At 57.2% G+C, this 14,269-nt stretch overlaps 8 protein-coding genes across 8 annotated transcripts, besides 10 other annotated features; 6 read left to right on the top strand and 2 right to left on the bottom strand.

Annotated features, from left to right (window-relative positions):
• Positions 1–727: 727 nt before the first annotated feature.
• EKO05_0000480 (Histone H4) lies at positions 728–1,184 on the bottom strand (the record flags this gene model as incomplete). The annotated part of the gene is made up of 3 exons (XM_038936498.1): positions 728–891; positions 943–1,080; positions 1,175–1,184. The coding sequence occupies 3 exons, from the start codon at positions 1,182–1,184 to the stop codon at positions 728–730; spliced, it is 312 nt and encodes a 103-aa protein (XP_038803020.1).
• A 473-nt stretch (positions 1,185–1,657) lies between these two features.
• Positions 1,658–1,725: a tandem repeat.
• A 5-nt stretch (positions 1,726–1,730) lies between these two features.
• On the top strand, positions 1,731–2,401 carry EKO05_0000479 (histone H3.1; the record flags this gene model as incomplete). Its single annotated transcript, XM_038936453.1, has 3 exons — positions 1,731–1,755; positions 1,963–2,298; positions 2,352–2,401. The coding sequence occupies 3 exons, from the start codon at positions 1,731–1,733 to the stop codon at positions 2,399–2,401; spliced, it is 411 nt and encodes a 136-aa protein (XP_038803019.1).
• Positions 1,877–1,906: a tandem repeat.
• A 299-nt stretch (positions 2,402–2,700) lies between the features above and the next one.
• Positions 2,701–3,520, top strand: EKO05_0000478 (uncharacterized protein; the record flags this gene model as incomplete). The annotated part of the gene is made up of 2 exons (XM_038936847.1): positions 2,701–3,040; positions 3,093–3,520. 2 exons carry the CDS (start codon positions 2,701–2,703, stop codon positions 3,518–3,520), a joined length of 768 nt encoding a protein of 255 aa, XP_038803018.1.
• Positions 3,521–3,708: 188 nt separating this feature from the next.
• Positions 3,709–5,496, top strand: EKO05_0000477 (uncharacterized protein; the record flags this gene model as incomplete). The annotated part of the gene is made up of 2 exons (XM_038936970.1): positions 3,709–4,195; positions 4,265–5,496. 2 exons carry the CDS (start codon positions 3,709–3,711, stop codon positions 5,494–5,496), a joined length of 1,719 nt encoding a protein of 572 aa, XP_038803017.1.
• An 886-nt stretch (positions 5,497–6,382) lies between these two features.
• On the bottom strand, positions 6,383–7,539 carry EKO05_0000476 (uncharacterized protein; the record flags this gene model as incomplete). Its single annotated transcript, XM_038936454.1, has 2 exons — positions 6,383–7,358; positions 7,415–7,539. The coding sequence occupies 2 exons, from the start codon at positions 7,537–7,539 to the stop codon at positions 6,383–6,385; spliced, it is 1,101 nt and encodes a 366-aa protein (XP_038803016.1).
• Positions 7,540–7,641: 102 nt separating this feature from the next.
• Positions 7,642–7,672: a tandem repeat.
• Positions 7,673–7,981: 309 nt separating this feature from the next.
• Positions 7,982–8,262: a tandem repeat.
• Positions 8,263–8,514: 252 nt separating this feature from the next.
• On the top strand, positions 8,515–10,336 carry EKO05_0000475 (uncharacterized protein; the record flags this gene model as incomplete). Its single annotated transcript, XM_038936799.1, has 2 exons — positions 8,515–8,672; positions 8,725–10,336. 2 exons carry the CDS (start codon positions 8,515–8,517, stop codon positions 10,334–10,336), a joined length of 1,770 nt encoding a protein of 589 aa, XP_038803015.1.
• Positions 9,101–9,133: a tandem repeat.
• Positions 9,670–9,699: a tandem repeat.
• Positions 10,193–10,256: a tandem repeat.
• Positions 10,337–10,392: 56 nt separating the features above from the next.
• Positions 10,393–10,431: a tandem repeat.
• Positions 10,432–10,574: 143 nt separating this feature from the next.
• Positions 10,575–11,608, top strand: EKO05_0000474 (uncharacterized protein; the record flags this gene model as incomplete). Its single annotated transcript, XM_038936772.1, has 3 exons — positions 10,575–10,715; positions 10,796–11,379; positions 11,434–11,608. 3 exons carry the CDS (start codon positions 10,575–10,577, stop codon positions 11,606–11,608), a joined length of 900 nt encoding a protein of 299 aa, XP_038803014.1.
• Positions 10,588–10,615: a tandem repeat.
• Positions 10,740–10,778: a tandem repeat.
• Positions 11,609–12,318: 710 nt separating the features above from the next.
• Positions 12,319–13,626, top strand: EKO05_0000473 (Saccharopepsin; the record flags this gene model as incomplete). Its single annotated transcript, XM_038937033.2, has 3 exons — positions 12,319–12,420; positions 12,476–12,626; positions 12,686–13,626. 3 exons carry the CDS (start codon positions 12,319–12,321, stop codon positions 13,624–13,626), a joined length of 1,194 nt encoding a protein of 397 aa, XP_038803013.2.
• Positions 13,627–14,269: the final 643 nt, after the last annotated feature.

Here is a 14,269-nt window from a genome sequence, read left to right as displayed (position 1 = left end):
GTACTGGGCGGTGCGGTGATGCTGCCATGGAGGGGCTACGCGTGATGTTATCACGTCAGAGGAGCGATGATTACCGGATATGCAGCGGACAATCGGGAAAGTCTCAAAGAGAGCAATGAGATACAGCGAGGAGAATGGGAGAAGATAGGGTGCATGGGAAAAAGCCTTTGCAACCTTGAAAAACACCAGGCCTGCAGAGGAAGTCGTGTTTGGCCACGCACACACTTGCCGAATGCAGCCAGCACGACAGACAAAGAAGGCGTTCCACATGGTGAGGAGGCACGCCTGAGACCTACAGCAGCAAAGTCCATAGCGGCAGGTCAAAGCGACCCTAGCTGTGTGGCCGTGTCGAGATGCATAGAATGGCGATGATGCTTCGTGAAGAGGGTGCAAGCAAGGCAAGACGGCGCGCCACGTACCAATCGAGCGACAGGTCGCCCATCTCGCTATGACCACCGCATTCAACGTCACAACAAGCAGACACGTGTGAGGGGTTCGTAGACAAGACCCAAGCCAGCCAGCCAGGTTTCACAGGCAGCGACAGAGAACGAACAAGTGAAGAATTATGGTATCATTCCATGTAAAAGCAATCAATCCCACTGATGTGACCGTGAACTCCGTAGCCTACTATACAAGGCATTGTGACCATCCCACCAAGCACCGAAACCGACCGTGGACCGATGAGGCCGGCAGAAGTCGTGATATGAAAACCGTGAAAGAAAAGCGCTTAACCACCGAAACCGTACAGGGTGCGGCCTTGACGCTTGAGGGCGTAGACAACATCGAGCGAGGTGACAGTCTTGCGCTTGGCGTGCTCAGTGTATGTGACGGCGTCACGGATGACACCCTCCAGGAAGGTCTTCAGCACACCACGGGTCTCCTCGTAGATCACTGGAGGCGGTTAGCGGACGGTAGAGCAGACGGGCCGAGGGAGACACCTACTGGCTGAGATACGCTTGACACCACCACGACGCGCAAGACGGCGGATAGCGGGCTTGGTGATACCCTGGATGTTGTCACGCAAGATCTTGCGGTGACGCTTGGCTCCGCCCTTGCCGAGGCCCTTGCCACCTTTGCCGCCTGGGAGACGCGTTAGCACGTTGACGCAGAGAGTAGAAGGCAAGACGCGTCTGGTGCAGAGACGCGTCGCGGCGGAGGGGAGGAGGAAACTCACGTCCAGTCATGTTGATGTGGGGAGGGGGTGGTTGTTGTTGGGGAGCTGGGAGTGCGTGTGGGAGCGGGATGAGGCTGGTGGAGAAGATGCAGCTGGCTGGTGGTGGAGGAAATAGTGCAGATGGGGATGCTGGGTGCTTAAGAGGGCACGGCGATGGCAGCCCTGCGACGGCTGGATCACACACACCGCCCACCCGCCAGACGCCTGCCCGGCCAGATCAGAGATCAATCCTCAAACGCGGCGGCGCACGGGCGCGCTTTCCAGATCAACGACCGTGCCACTGCCCGATCGGGCGCGCGCTTTAGCGAGCCAATCAGCACGGCCCGCCCTCACTTGGGAGTTTCCCAGTTGCTGTTCCCGCTGCAAAACAGCGTTGATGTTCTTGCGCCGCTTTCCAGCGCGCGTTGGGAGTTGATTTTCCAGGCAGCCGCTTGCCCCCGTTTCCTTATTAACCTCGCCCGCCCACCTTCCTCCCTCTCTCATCCACCACTCCAGCTCCACTCTTCAGCCTCAACTCCCATCTTCATCCACACCACCACCACACTCACCACACGCCATGGCCCGCACCAAGCAGACCGCCCGTAAGTACCTCGCCACCCATCCTCTCGTCTCCTGCCCCGCCCGCACGGCCTGCGTCGTCGGCGCAGCGCCTTTGGTGTTGCTGTCAAGCCTGTCTGCCGCCACATTGGCTGCTCTCCACGCCACCACACCTCACCTCACCTTACTGCACCTTGCCTATTTCGCCCCCTCCCGCATAAACAAACAACACCACTGACACCCAACTGCAGGCAAGTCCACTGGTGGCAAGGCTCCCCGCAAGCAGCTCGCCTCCAAGGCCGCTCGCAAGTCCGCGCCGTCAACCGGTGGTGTCAAGAAGCCTCACCGCTACAAGCCCGGTACCGTCGCTCTCCGTGAGATCCGTCGCTACCAGAAGTCGACCGAGCTCCTCATCCGCAAGCTGCCCTTCCAGCGTCTTGTCCGTGAGATTGCTCAGGACTTCAAGTCGGATCTCCGCTTCCAGTCCTCTGCCATCGGCGCTCTCCAGGAGTCCGTCGAGGCCTACCTCGTCTCGCTCTTCGAGGACACCAACCTCTGCGCCATCCACGCCAAGCGTGTCACCATCCGTACGTCCTGCCTCACTCGATGTTCCGCTCGATCGCCCGCTAACTGTCCGCAGAGTCCAAGGACATCCAGCTTGCTCGTCGTCTCCGTGGTGAGCGTGGTTAAGCTTGTCATTGGTTGAGACCGACCTTACGATGACTTCTTGGTCGGAGATGGATATTTGGTTACTTTCATAGGCGTTTTCACGGTATCATGGTTCACGGTCTTCATCTCGGGTTTATGGGTGCACTGGAGCGGTGCTGAGCATGTAGTATATCCAAGCTAATCAGTGGTGGCGCCTTCCACTGGCGATTGATGAATCGATCGGTTCAAACTTCAAAGTATCGTATATGGTTTGTGATGACTGCCCTCGCTGTGCAGCTGGCATCTCCCACGTGTACTCGAGCCGCACCATTGCCGGCACAATGGCGCCGTCGCCTTCGCGTGCTATGTCCGATCGCCCCGCAGTGACGCTGTCCGCACGCGCGCCGTCGCGACTACGAGTACAAGGAAACAGGCCGTGCCATGGCTGCAGCTACCACGGCTGCGACATCATCCAGTCTGTTGTCTTCACTCGAAAGCCCCGCTCCACAAAGTCCAACATGACCTGGCAGCAAGAGTTCTGGTCATGGATGTCTCCATCCCGCGTCCCAACCGCTGAGCCTCCTGCAGTGGGCGAGAAGGCGCCCTCGACACACAAGCTCACAGTGCCCAAGGATGGGAAGCCCACTATTGTTGCCTTCCTGAGGCACTGCGGCTGTCCTTGTGAGCTCAACATGTGCGGTTCACCACGCACGCCTTTGCTAATGGAATGTAGTCGCCGAGAAGACTTTTCTCAACCTGCGCGATGCAGCAGCCGCGAACCCGAACGTGCAATTCATCGCCGTCTCCCATAGCGACCAAGACTCGACAGACCGCTGGCTTGCCTCTCTGCCTGACACGTCCAAGAACACGCAGGCCAACCTTGATGTTGTTGTAGATGCCGAACGAGAAGCTTACGGAGCCTATGGCCTCGGGGTTTCGAGCTTCATGCACGTCGTGTCACTGGCTGGTCTAAGTAACTTGAACAAGCTGGGCAAGGAAGAGGGCATCTGGAACAGGCCAACCGAGAGTGGAAACAGATGGCAGACAGGAGGCAACTACGGCATCGACAGAAACGGTACAGTGCAATGGAGTGGGAAACACGAGCGTGCAGATGACATGTCTGATTTCAAGGAGGGGGTTGCGCTGGTCACTGCGCATTAAGAAGGGACCAAGTACATAGTGTATATGCAGGACATGTCAACAAGACTGGGCGCACAGGACATGCATGCCAGCTTGCGCGCACGGTCAACATGACCATGGATGTGCAGGCCTGCAATGAGTCTCTCTATGCTGCACTGCTCCAAGCGCAGGATCATGACCTCACGACATGACGCGAAAGCGCGCTTCGGATGGCGCGTCTTGCACTTGCCACCTGCGCAGACACCACCACTGCGCCAGCTAACGCGCCCGAATATGGCACAATGCCCGCACCGTCTGTGCCGGTGACGTATGCCTCCAGTTACTATGGTTCCGAGGTCGACGTCGACGTCGACGTCCTCTCTGTCGCCTCCATGAGCGACTATGGCTCAGAATTCGACGCAACCGATATCAACGAGGACGCGCTGCTGGCAAGCACGCTCGACTCGATAGCACAGCACCGTCCCAGCGCCACCGACAAGGGCGTCTTGCTTCCCAGCATCGAGTTTGAACAAGGCGAGGTCGAAGACGAAGACCATGATGACCTCGTGGTCGTACACAAGCCGTCTTTGCTGCGTGTGGCGAAGAAAGACAGGCGCAGTGCTAGGCACACAAACACGCGCAGACACGTCCAGAGCTCGCCCATGCGAGACACGCTGGAAGTCGAGTACGACGAGCGTTCGCGCCGGGCATGGAGTGGTGCGTTCCCTTGCCCCCCCCCCCCTTCACATCTGCAGGCTCGCTGAACTGACGACTAACAGCGCCTAGTTCCTCTGGAAGAACCGCAACCCGCGCCTCAGCCAAGCAGGACCAGGTTCTCGCGCACGAACTCAGTCCCTGCCTCCTCACGCACGCTCTCCGTGCCCACGGCTGCCGAGAGTGACACCCGCCCGCCCATTGAGCGCTTTCGCACCAAGCCTAAGAAGCCGCTCTCTGTAACCGACCTTGTCTCGCCAGCATGGTGCGAACTGCAGTACTTTTACACGCTGTCCAGGTTCGGGCGCAAGCCTCGTACACAGGCTATGCGCACCGGCTCTAGGATCCACCAGAAGCTCGAAGATGAGGTACACACGACGGTCCCGGTGCAAGTGCAGTCCAAGGAAGATCGCTTCGGTCTGCGCATGTGGAATGCGATATCTGGCCTGCGGTGTCTGCGCGATTCCGGATTGACGAGAGAACTCGAGGTCTGGGGCGTGATAGACGGACAGGTGGTGAATGGCATCATCGACGAGGTCTCGTACGAATGCCCTGATCCAGCTCTCGAGGAGCACGTTGAACTCTCCAAGACGCAGAGGAGTGGTGGCACCGTCCCGCTGCCAAAAGACCAGCCTAGCATCGCGCAAGCCTTTGCTAAAGCTTCTGGCGCAGACAACGCTGGCGATGCATGGATCGGTCGTCCCGGACCAGACCGCCAAATCTACATTGCAGACGTGAAGACGCGTGGTGTACGCACAAAACCAACTGGAGCTTCACTGCGACCGACATGGATGCAGCTCATGCTGTATCGGAAGCTCCTCGAATCTCTGTCACTCAATACCGTAGACGCCGAAACCATATTCGCACGCTACGATCTCAAGCCTCTGGAGCCGTTCACGGAAGTCTTCCTGCAGCAGGTTGGGGGGGTTGACCCCGAGAACGAGGTTGCCAACTTCCCCAACCTGCTCTCTTTGTGGTCTTTCCTCGTCACAGAGATGCAGCTCGCGATCCCACCTTTCAGTCTCTCGTCGATTCTCCGCGCCGAGTTTCACTACTCGAAGACTGGAGACGTGATTGGCAGTGAGCTCACTGTATACGACACATCTGTCATCGAGAAATACATCGAGGAAGAGATGGCATGGTGGAAGGGCGCTAGGGAGGCAAAGGGCGTGGAGGTTGAGGAGGCGTTCAAGTGCAGGATCTGTGATTTTGCAGATAGTTGTACGTGGCGGCAGAAAAAGGTCGACGAGGCGGTCGAGAAGAGCAGACTCAGACGGATGGAGAGGGAAAAGAGCGCTGTCTAGTAGCTAGCTGGTTTGGTTTCTTGTTACTCTATGTTATGTTGACGACTCTGATCAGGTGTCAGTGGTCCTGATATCCAGCGCCTTTTCGTCTGTTCTGGGAATCTAGATAATCTGGCTGCTTTGCAAACGAACAGTCACAAACGTTTGTCTTTGGGAAAGATCAAGCCACCGATCTCTATTCCAACAGTACATAATATGACAGTTGCATATGATATCTGCTCACCTACTCGTTTCAACGTATTGATGTCGCCCATCCTCGGCTGGACTTCGGCGTCCGGCCGAGCTTTGTCTACATCGTAGAAGGGGTCATGTGAAGAGGTTGTCAACCTGGGGGGATTTTACTCTTTCAACGTTGTTACAGGGGAATTCGATGTCGCTAGGATTGTGATTGCAACTTTCACGATAAACTACCAAGGCGTTGTGGTGTAATGATTTTTCAAGCGCATAGATATGTGGCAAGAAGTCCCAAAATTACGATCGGACATTGTCTATTGCATGATCTGGTCGTATATCGTCACTACACAAACACTTATATCGAACAGCGCTGCATGATGCCATACTCATCGGAGCTACTTAGAGTACAATCGAAGAGCTAACATCCTGCTAGGGGACGCCGTGCACCGACGTGTTGTCGAGAGCACCTGCACGCGTTGGTCCCCTGCGAGACGCGTCGCAACGACCAACGACTAAACACGTCACAGCACGTTGGATCGGGCAAATACAGGGTAGTATATCGTAAATCATGACTTGTTTTCTAGGCATGCGCGCTTACTGGACTTGATGAGCCTCACTGTCTGCAGGAGTAGCCAAACACAGGTGTGCAATACCCAGATGTAGAGGAGGCAGTCCATTCAAACAAGAACGGGCGACAGCCCTGTTCAGTCATCTACTGGCCGCTGGGAATCTGATAGGGTCCATATCCAGGCTTGGGAAAGTTCGGTGTCCCGTCCTCGTTCCACGTAAACTTCTGCGCGCGAATCGTCCTTGCGCCCCACCCATTGGTCGGATCCTGCATGCCGTGATATACAATCCAATCCTCCTTCCCATCTGGACTGGTCGTGAAGCTCGCATGACCGACGCCATACGCCTCCGCGCCCGGATTTTGATAGAGGACAGGGTACGGATGCTTGCGCCAGTCGCTCGGGTTCATCGGATCGTCGCCGACCAGCTCCAGCTGCGCGAGGCAGTAATTGCGGTTATCCGAGCGTGCGGCACTGAAGATGAGGAAATTCTGCTTCGTCTCTGGATTGATGAGCTGCTGGGGTCCCTCGTTGGAGGAGAGACGGTCGTTGCTTGCGCGGCCGAACGGTGTCTTCTCCCAGGCGTACTCTGGTGTGGAGATGATCTGGCGGTCCGTGAAGGGTGAGGATACTGTCCAGGGGGTTGACATCTTAGTGATGCAGAGATTGGCCGGCCAGCCGTCATACTTTCGATACCAACAGGAGTAGATGTGGTACAGTTGATCGTTGTGCTGGAAGTATGTGCCATCAATCGAGAATTGGTCATATGTATTGAGCTCTGCCTTGTAGGTGTAGGAGGCAGTCCATGGGTCGGCGCCAATGCCCTCGACCACATACATGCGATGGTTTACGGCCGGGCAGTTGTACTCGCACCACATGTCCGTTTCAGGCGGCGGAGAATCGTTGCGCGGATCTGCAGTGAAGATGATGTACCAGTTGCCGTCCAGACCATGGAGCTCTGGTGCCCAGAGATCTGTGGAGTAGTTCATACCTGGAGGCGGCTTGAAGAGCAATTTGAATTCTGCGTTGTTCCAGTCCGTGAGCACTTTGCTACGTTGAAGGGTGATGTTTTCGTTATTTGTGTAGGTCATGTAGTAGTAGTCACCGTGGCGGAAGACCCATCTGTAAAGTGTTAGATGGTTGATGGGCTTGAGGCGGTGATGGAGCAGCGAACGTACGGATCGGCGGCCACGGTGTCAAGAATTGGGTTCTTGAAGGTGGTAGTGGTGGAGTTGGTAGCGTTTGGTGTGGTGTAGCAAGCGCTCACAGCAGCAAGCGCTGCCACGAGCAGCGTCCTGAACATTGTCAAGAGTCGCAACGGCAATGTGGGAGGATTGATGGACAGGATAGAGAAGGGAAGGTGGGGACAGAGACAGGACCAGAAGGTCGGCTCTATATAGCACGAGAAGCGGGGCGGAGGCAGAGGCGGAGGCGGACGAGCACGGTGAAGGATCCAGGCTAAAGGTGGTGCACGACAGATCTGCGTGGTCGTTCACGACGTGGGGATGGTGGCGGTGCAGCTTCATCACTAGGGGCATGGGCATGGCTGAGTGGAGTTCTCCCTGCAGGATGCTGCTGCTGCTGCCATGGGCCACCAAGGCGACTAGACGGTGCTGGAGCTGGGGCTGTCGTGTGAAGACGTGCTGTGCAAGACGTGTTGTAATTATCAAAGAAGCAGCGCAAGTCTGTTGTTGCTCGGCATTGGATGTTCCATGTCCACGGCCCATTATCGACTCTTCACTGTCTTCACTATTCACTGTCTTCACTGTTCACTATTCACTGTTCACTATTCACTGTTCACTATTCACTGTACACTATTCACTGTTCACTATTCACTGTTCACTGTTCACTGTTCACTATTTACTGTTCACTATTCACTGTTCACTGTTCACTGTTCACTGTTCACTGTTCACTGTTCACTGTTCACTGTTCACTGTTCACTGTTCACTGTTCACTGTTCACTGTTCACTGTTCACTGTTCACTGTTCACTGTTCACTGTTCACTGTTCACTGTTCACTGTTCACTTCTCGCTGTTCATGGTCCTCTTCCACTGTCCACCATCTGCCGTTCACAATCTACACAGCGTAAAGGGTAAAGGGTGAAGCGTGCTTGAGTGACGCAGTGCGGGGAAGGAGGGGGAAGACTGGGAAGGAGGGGGAAGGCACGGAGCGCTCAGCGGCCCAAGCTGCAATGTTGTAGATCCACATGGACGGACGCGCTTCGGCAACGGCGACTTTTCCGTGCCGTCCTCGCTCGCGGCCAGTCCTCTCACGCAACATGAACAACTCGCAGTTCCGCCGGCTGCTCCTGAGCGACCAGGCCAAGCCGCAGGACGGCAGCAGCCAGAGCGCATCGCCGGCCTCGCGCACGCCGGCCTCACGTACGCCGGGCGGTGCACTCGGCGCGCGCAAACACTCGAGCATCCCCATGACCCCGTGAGCGCGTCCCCCCAACACGGCCACATGTGCGCGCTGACCGGGCCTGCAGGCGTCAAGTGGGCAGAGGGTCGTCGGTCCAGGCAGACTTCGCCCGCCAGCTGGCCGAGCGCAACGCCAAAGCCCACCCGCAGAAGAAGGCGCGCGCCTCGGCACCCAAGGGCACCCAACTCGCCGCCGGCTACACAGACCGCACCAAGGAGCGCGTCGACGACGACGACAGCGAGCTCGCCAAGCGAATCAAGAACCTCGACGAGGCCATGCGGCTCGGCCAGATCGACCGCGAGACGTTTGAGAAGCTGGTGCAGGACATGACGGGTGGAGACGTGGGCACGACACACTTGGTCAAGGGCCTGGACAGGAAGCTGCTCGAGCGCGTGAGGCGCGGCGAGGATGTTCTGGCCGGCCACAAAGACGCAGCTGCCGTGGGAGGAGAGGAGGAGGAGGAGGAAGAGGAGGAGCAGGTCGAGGTTGCGTCCGACGTCGAAGACGCCTTTGACGAGCTGGCCGAGGCAGACGTGGGCCCACTCACCCGTCAGCAGGTGGAGAAAAAGGGCGAAAAGCTCATGGCACCGCCGCCGCCGCCACTGCCCGTCGCAGGCGCAAAGAGGACACGGGCCGACATCCTGGCAGAGCTCAAGCGCCAACGTGACGAGGCAGCCAGGGCAGCAGAGGCAGAGCATGCAAAGAGGTTCCCGACCTTGGGCCCTGGCTTTCGCAAGGTGACCCCACAGGGCGAGCGATCCCGCATCGAGACCGACGACAAAGGCCGCGAGGTTCTGATCATCACAGGCCCAGACGGCAAAGAGAAGAGGAAGGTGAGGAAGCAAAAGGCCGAACCCCAGCCGGCGCCCGAGATACGGCACGACCTGGACGACGCCACGAAGCCCATCAACATGCACAATCTGCCCGCACCAAAGCAGCGGGACGAGGCCAAGTCCGACGACGACGACATATTTGCTGGCGTTGGGTCCAACTACAACCCCCTTGCGAACCTCGACGACGATGAGGGTGACGACGACGACGAGTATTCTGGGGAGGAAGGAAAAGCTGCGCCAGAAGCTATCGTCGAGAAAGCACCGTCAGCACCAGCCGCCGTCCCGGTCTTTCCGGGGCCGGAGACGGAGGAGGGCCTTGCAGCGGGAGCATCGAAACCCTCTGGACCCACTCCATCCGCCAAACGGGACTACTTCAAATCCAGACCCACGCAAGGTACTACACCCGACAACACATCCGGTCTCTCGTCTGCCGATGCCACCGTCCGAGCTGCCCTTGCCAAAGTCCGTAACCTCGATGAGAAGTCGACTCTCTTGCAAAACCTATCCTCGGCCAACCCCAGCGATGCTGAATCTAAAGAAGCGCGCCTCAAGAAGCGCGCTGCCGAGCTTGCAGCCTCAGATCGTGACATGGAGGACATGGACATGGGCTTTGGCGAGTCACGATTCGACGACGCCGACGAGATGGAGAGGGAAGGAGAGAAGGTCAAGTTCAGCGAGTGGAAGGGGCTGGGCACTGGCGGTGACGACGAAGACGAGGACGGACTCAAGGCTGCGAAGAAGAGGAAGCGTGGACCGAAGAAGAGGAAGGGCGATGTCAACAATGCTGACGATGTGCTTCAGGCCATGGAAAGGCAAAAGGAGAAGAAGACAAAGACACTGGGGTGAGGCGTCCGATGGCGTTCTATACCCTTTTATCGTCGAATGCAAACGCAGACGCAGACGCAAATGCAAATGCAAATGCAAATGCAGGTGCAAATGCACGAATCATGTAAATGCGCCGTGTATCGAGTCTCGACATGTGCAGCCATGTTCCCACGGCCGTCCACGGCTCTGTCACATGCGGGCTGGGCAACGCAAGGCGCTAGTGCGTCACTTGTCGAACACTGAACATTGAACATTGAACATGGCCGCCTACGCCAACACCAACACCAACACCAACACCAAAATGCCCCAACAACAGCGGCAGTCTGCCCTGGGCAACGTGCCCAGGGTGGTCATTCGGCCGGTATGGGACAACATGGTCGCCGTGTCGTATCTGCCCAAGGTACGCGCCCCAGCAGAAGCCGCTCCAAACCCCAAGGCCCCAAGGCCCCAAGACCCCAAGACCTTACTGACAGGCAGCAGGGCATCGTCTTCTTCGCCAGACACCCGTACCTCTATCCGATGCTCAAGACCCGTCTCCTGCCCGCCTTCCTGCTCAGCGCCTTTGTTCTGCTGAACCTGTTCGTCTGGACCTTCCTGCCGCAGGTCGCGTTCCTGTCGATATTCCACAAGGGTGGCAGTGCTTGGGTGAACGGCACCTTCCTCGTCCTGGGAGAAGGCGCCGCTGCAGTGGCTCTTCTGTTCGAGGCTTTCTTGGTGGACGAGACGCAGGTGGACATTTTCGATGCCGTTATGATTCACAAGGGATACGAGCATCTTGTCCGACAGCATCGCCCCGTCTCGGACGAGCAATTGAACGACCCTGTGCGCCGCCTTGGAAGGCCGACAAAGACCTCAGTCTACGCGCCCTTCTCCTTCCGCCAGATTGCCGAATTCGTCATACTGCTGCCGCTCAACTTTGTTCCCTATGTAGGCGTGCCGTTGTTCCTACTTCTCACCGGCTACCGCGCCGGTCCTCTTCAGCATTGGCGGTACTTTCAGCTTCTGGGCTTCGATCGCAAGCAGAGAGACAAGTTTGTGAGCAAGCAAAGGTGGCAGTACACCTGGTGCGTTTCTCACTACCAAACGCTGTGCCGTGCAACCTACTGATCATCGTCCAGGTACGGCACGGTTTACCTATTCTTACAGCTGGTACCGCCATTCAGCATGTTGTTTCTCTTGACAGCTGCTGCCAGCTCTGCTCTGTGGGCAGCCGATCTAGAGACGGCTCGACGAGAACACGAGGAGAGGATCATTGCTCCTCAGTACAGCGACGAGCCAGATGCTGTAGTGTGAAGCTGGCACGCTTTGAATTCACGACCGATCGAAACCATAGTGCCAATGAAATCGTTCGTCCTACTGAGCATGCCGCTGCACGTGAAACCCTCTACTGAGGAACCGAGCGACCGCACCTACACAGCAGCGGTAGCGCCCTCGTAAGCAACGGAGCGCCTTGCGACGACCAAGCTTGCGCCAGGCCAGGCCTTTTGGGCTAAAGTAGCCCCTTGATTGTGTATGTCAATACGCCATCGATTGTGACTGAGATTGAGTTTCTGCTCAGAACAGCATCGTGCGCTGCTAAGGCGTTCGATTGAGCACGTAGTGAAGCAGTTGCGTTGGAGCCTGGAGGGAACGGGTCACTGGGAATAGGCAACTCTGCCAAACTGGAAACCGCCTACTGGACTACGCAAGACAAGACGCAGCCACGAGCGAGCGAGTTGAAGTCAACAAGTCAAGTGCATGATGACTCTAGGTGACGACGGGCCAGGACGAGCGCGAGCGCCTACCTAGATTGTATGGGGAAACAGGGATCGTCGAAGCGCCTCGGTGCCGAAAGCGACTGGCGCGGACCGATGCATGACCTCATCCGGCCGCCGAGCCCCAAGCCCCATCCCCAGCCATCTCTCCAGGCAGCTCCCTCCGCCACCCTCTGCCCATCTCCATCATCCACTTCACCTGCATCCTTCGAGTGCATTCCCCCATTTTACCACATCTCGACTGCCATCATGAAGACGGCCATTCTCCTCGCTGCCGGTGCGCTGGCCTCGCCGGCCGTCGCCGGCGTCCACAAGATGAAGCTCCAGAAGGTGCCTTTGTCGGAGCAGCTGGTAAGTCAACGCCGTTCGCCGCCCTGCGATGGCGACATGGTCTGACAGCCCGCAGAAATACGCAAACATCCAGGAGCACGCAAAGGCGCTCGGCCAGAAGTACATGGGCATCAAGTCTGAGAACCACGCCGAGCAGATGTTCAAGGCCCCCTACGTAGCCGACGGCACACACCCAGTGCCTGTCAGCAACTTCCTCAACGCCCAGTGTACATTGCCCCCTTGTCTCATCCTCCCCTCAGCACCCAGCAGCTACTGACGTCGTCAGACTTCTCCGAGATTTCGCTCGGTACCCCTCCCCAGGACTTCAAGGTTGTTCTCGACACCGGAAGCTCCAACCTCTGGGTTCCCTCGTCCGAGTGCAACTCCATCGCCTGCTACCTCCACAGCAAGTACGACTCGTCGTCTTCGTCGACCTACAAGAAGAACGGCACCTCGTTCGAGATCCGCTACGGATCTGGCGAGCTTAGCGGCTTCGTTTCCAACGATGTCTTCCAGATCGGCGACCTCAAAGTCAAGCACCAGGACTTTGCCGAGGCCACTTCTGAGCCTGGTCTTGCCTTTGCCTTTGGCCGCTTTGACGGTATCATGGGCCTCGGTTACGACACCATCTCGGTGAACAAGATCGTTCCTCCCTTCTACAACATGCTCGACCAGGGTCTGTTGGACAAGCCAGTCTTTGCCTTCTACCTCGGAGACACCAACGCGGGCCAGGAGTCTGTTGCTACCTTTGGCGGTATCGACGAGAGCCACTACACTGGCAAGCTCATCAACATTCCCCTGAGGCGCAAGGCTTACTGGGAGGTTGACCTCGATGCCATCACCTTTGGCAAAGAGACTGCCGAGATGGACAACACTGGCGTCATTCTCGACACCGGTACATCTCTCATTGCCCTTCCGTCCACCATCGCCGAGCTTCTGAACAAGGAGATTGGCGCCAAGAAGTCGTACAACGGCCAGTACACGGTCGAATGCGACAAGCGTGACAGTCTGCCCGACCTCACCTTCACCCTGACTGGCCACAACTTCACCATCGGTGCCTACGACTACATTCTCGAGGTCCAGGGGTCGTGCATCTCTGCCTTCTTCGGCATGGACTTCCCTGAGCCCGTAGGTCCCCTTGCCATACTCGGAGACGCCTTCCTCAGGAGGTGGTACTCTGTCTACGACGTCGGCAACTCGGCGGTCGGTCTTGCCAAGGCCAAGTAAATGGCTGTTGCCGTCGAAGGGATGCATTTGGAGTTTTGGAGGAACCTGGGACTATTGACTAGCAAGTAACATTGCGTGGTCCACATCGTATTCAGCATTAATGGGTTACGTTTTCTTTGCCGGCACAAATTGTCGAAGTCATGTATATCAGCGAATCAAGTCCATACCATGAGAGCACCTTGGGAGCGCCTGCAGCCAAAGCGAGAGTTGTAGTTGATGTGGGTTGCGTCGTGTGCCTGTGCTGCCTGTACGCAGTAGCGTGTGTCCGTTCGTTATCGATATGTGACGTATGCTAGGTACAAGTCTCGATGACCAGCCGTGTTGAAACGATCATGTGCACTGGGGGCTGTCGCAAGGCAACATGCACAGTCGTGTTCCTGAAGCGGTCTTGTTGCGTGATGCTGCCTAGTCTAGTGCAGGTGGCCCGGCTTATCGTGTCAACCAGTCATCCGCGCAGGACCGCGCTAAATGTCGTGCGTGCGGTCGTCACGCTGTCAGTGCATCGATGCATCGCTGTACTCGTTCAATATGTGACGATACCCTCTAGGAGCTGCCTGTAGCAGTGAAGGTCTTCTGTGGAGCAAAATCACACCACACCAACCGTCGGCATATCCAAGCCTCTTTGATCGGCGCACCCAACGAA

Source organism: Ascochyta rabiei, chromosome 1 (assembly GCF_004011695.2).
Source record: "Ascochyta rabiei chromosome 1, complete sequence".
Taxonomy (NCBI): Eukaryota; Fungi; Ascomycota; class Dothideomycetes; order Pleosporales; family Didymellaceae; genus Ascochyta; species Ascochyta rabiei.
Note: the sequence above shows the minus strand (reverse complement) of the source record. Positions and strands in the feature narration are given on the sequence as shown.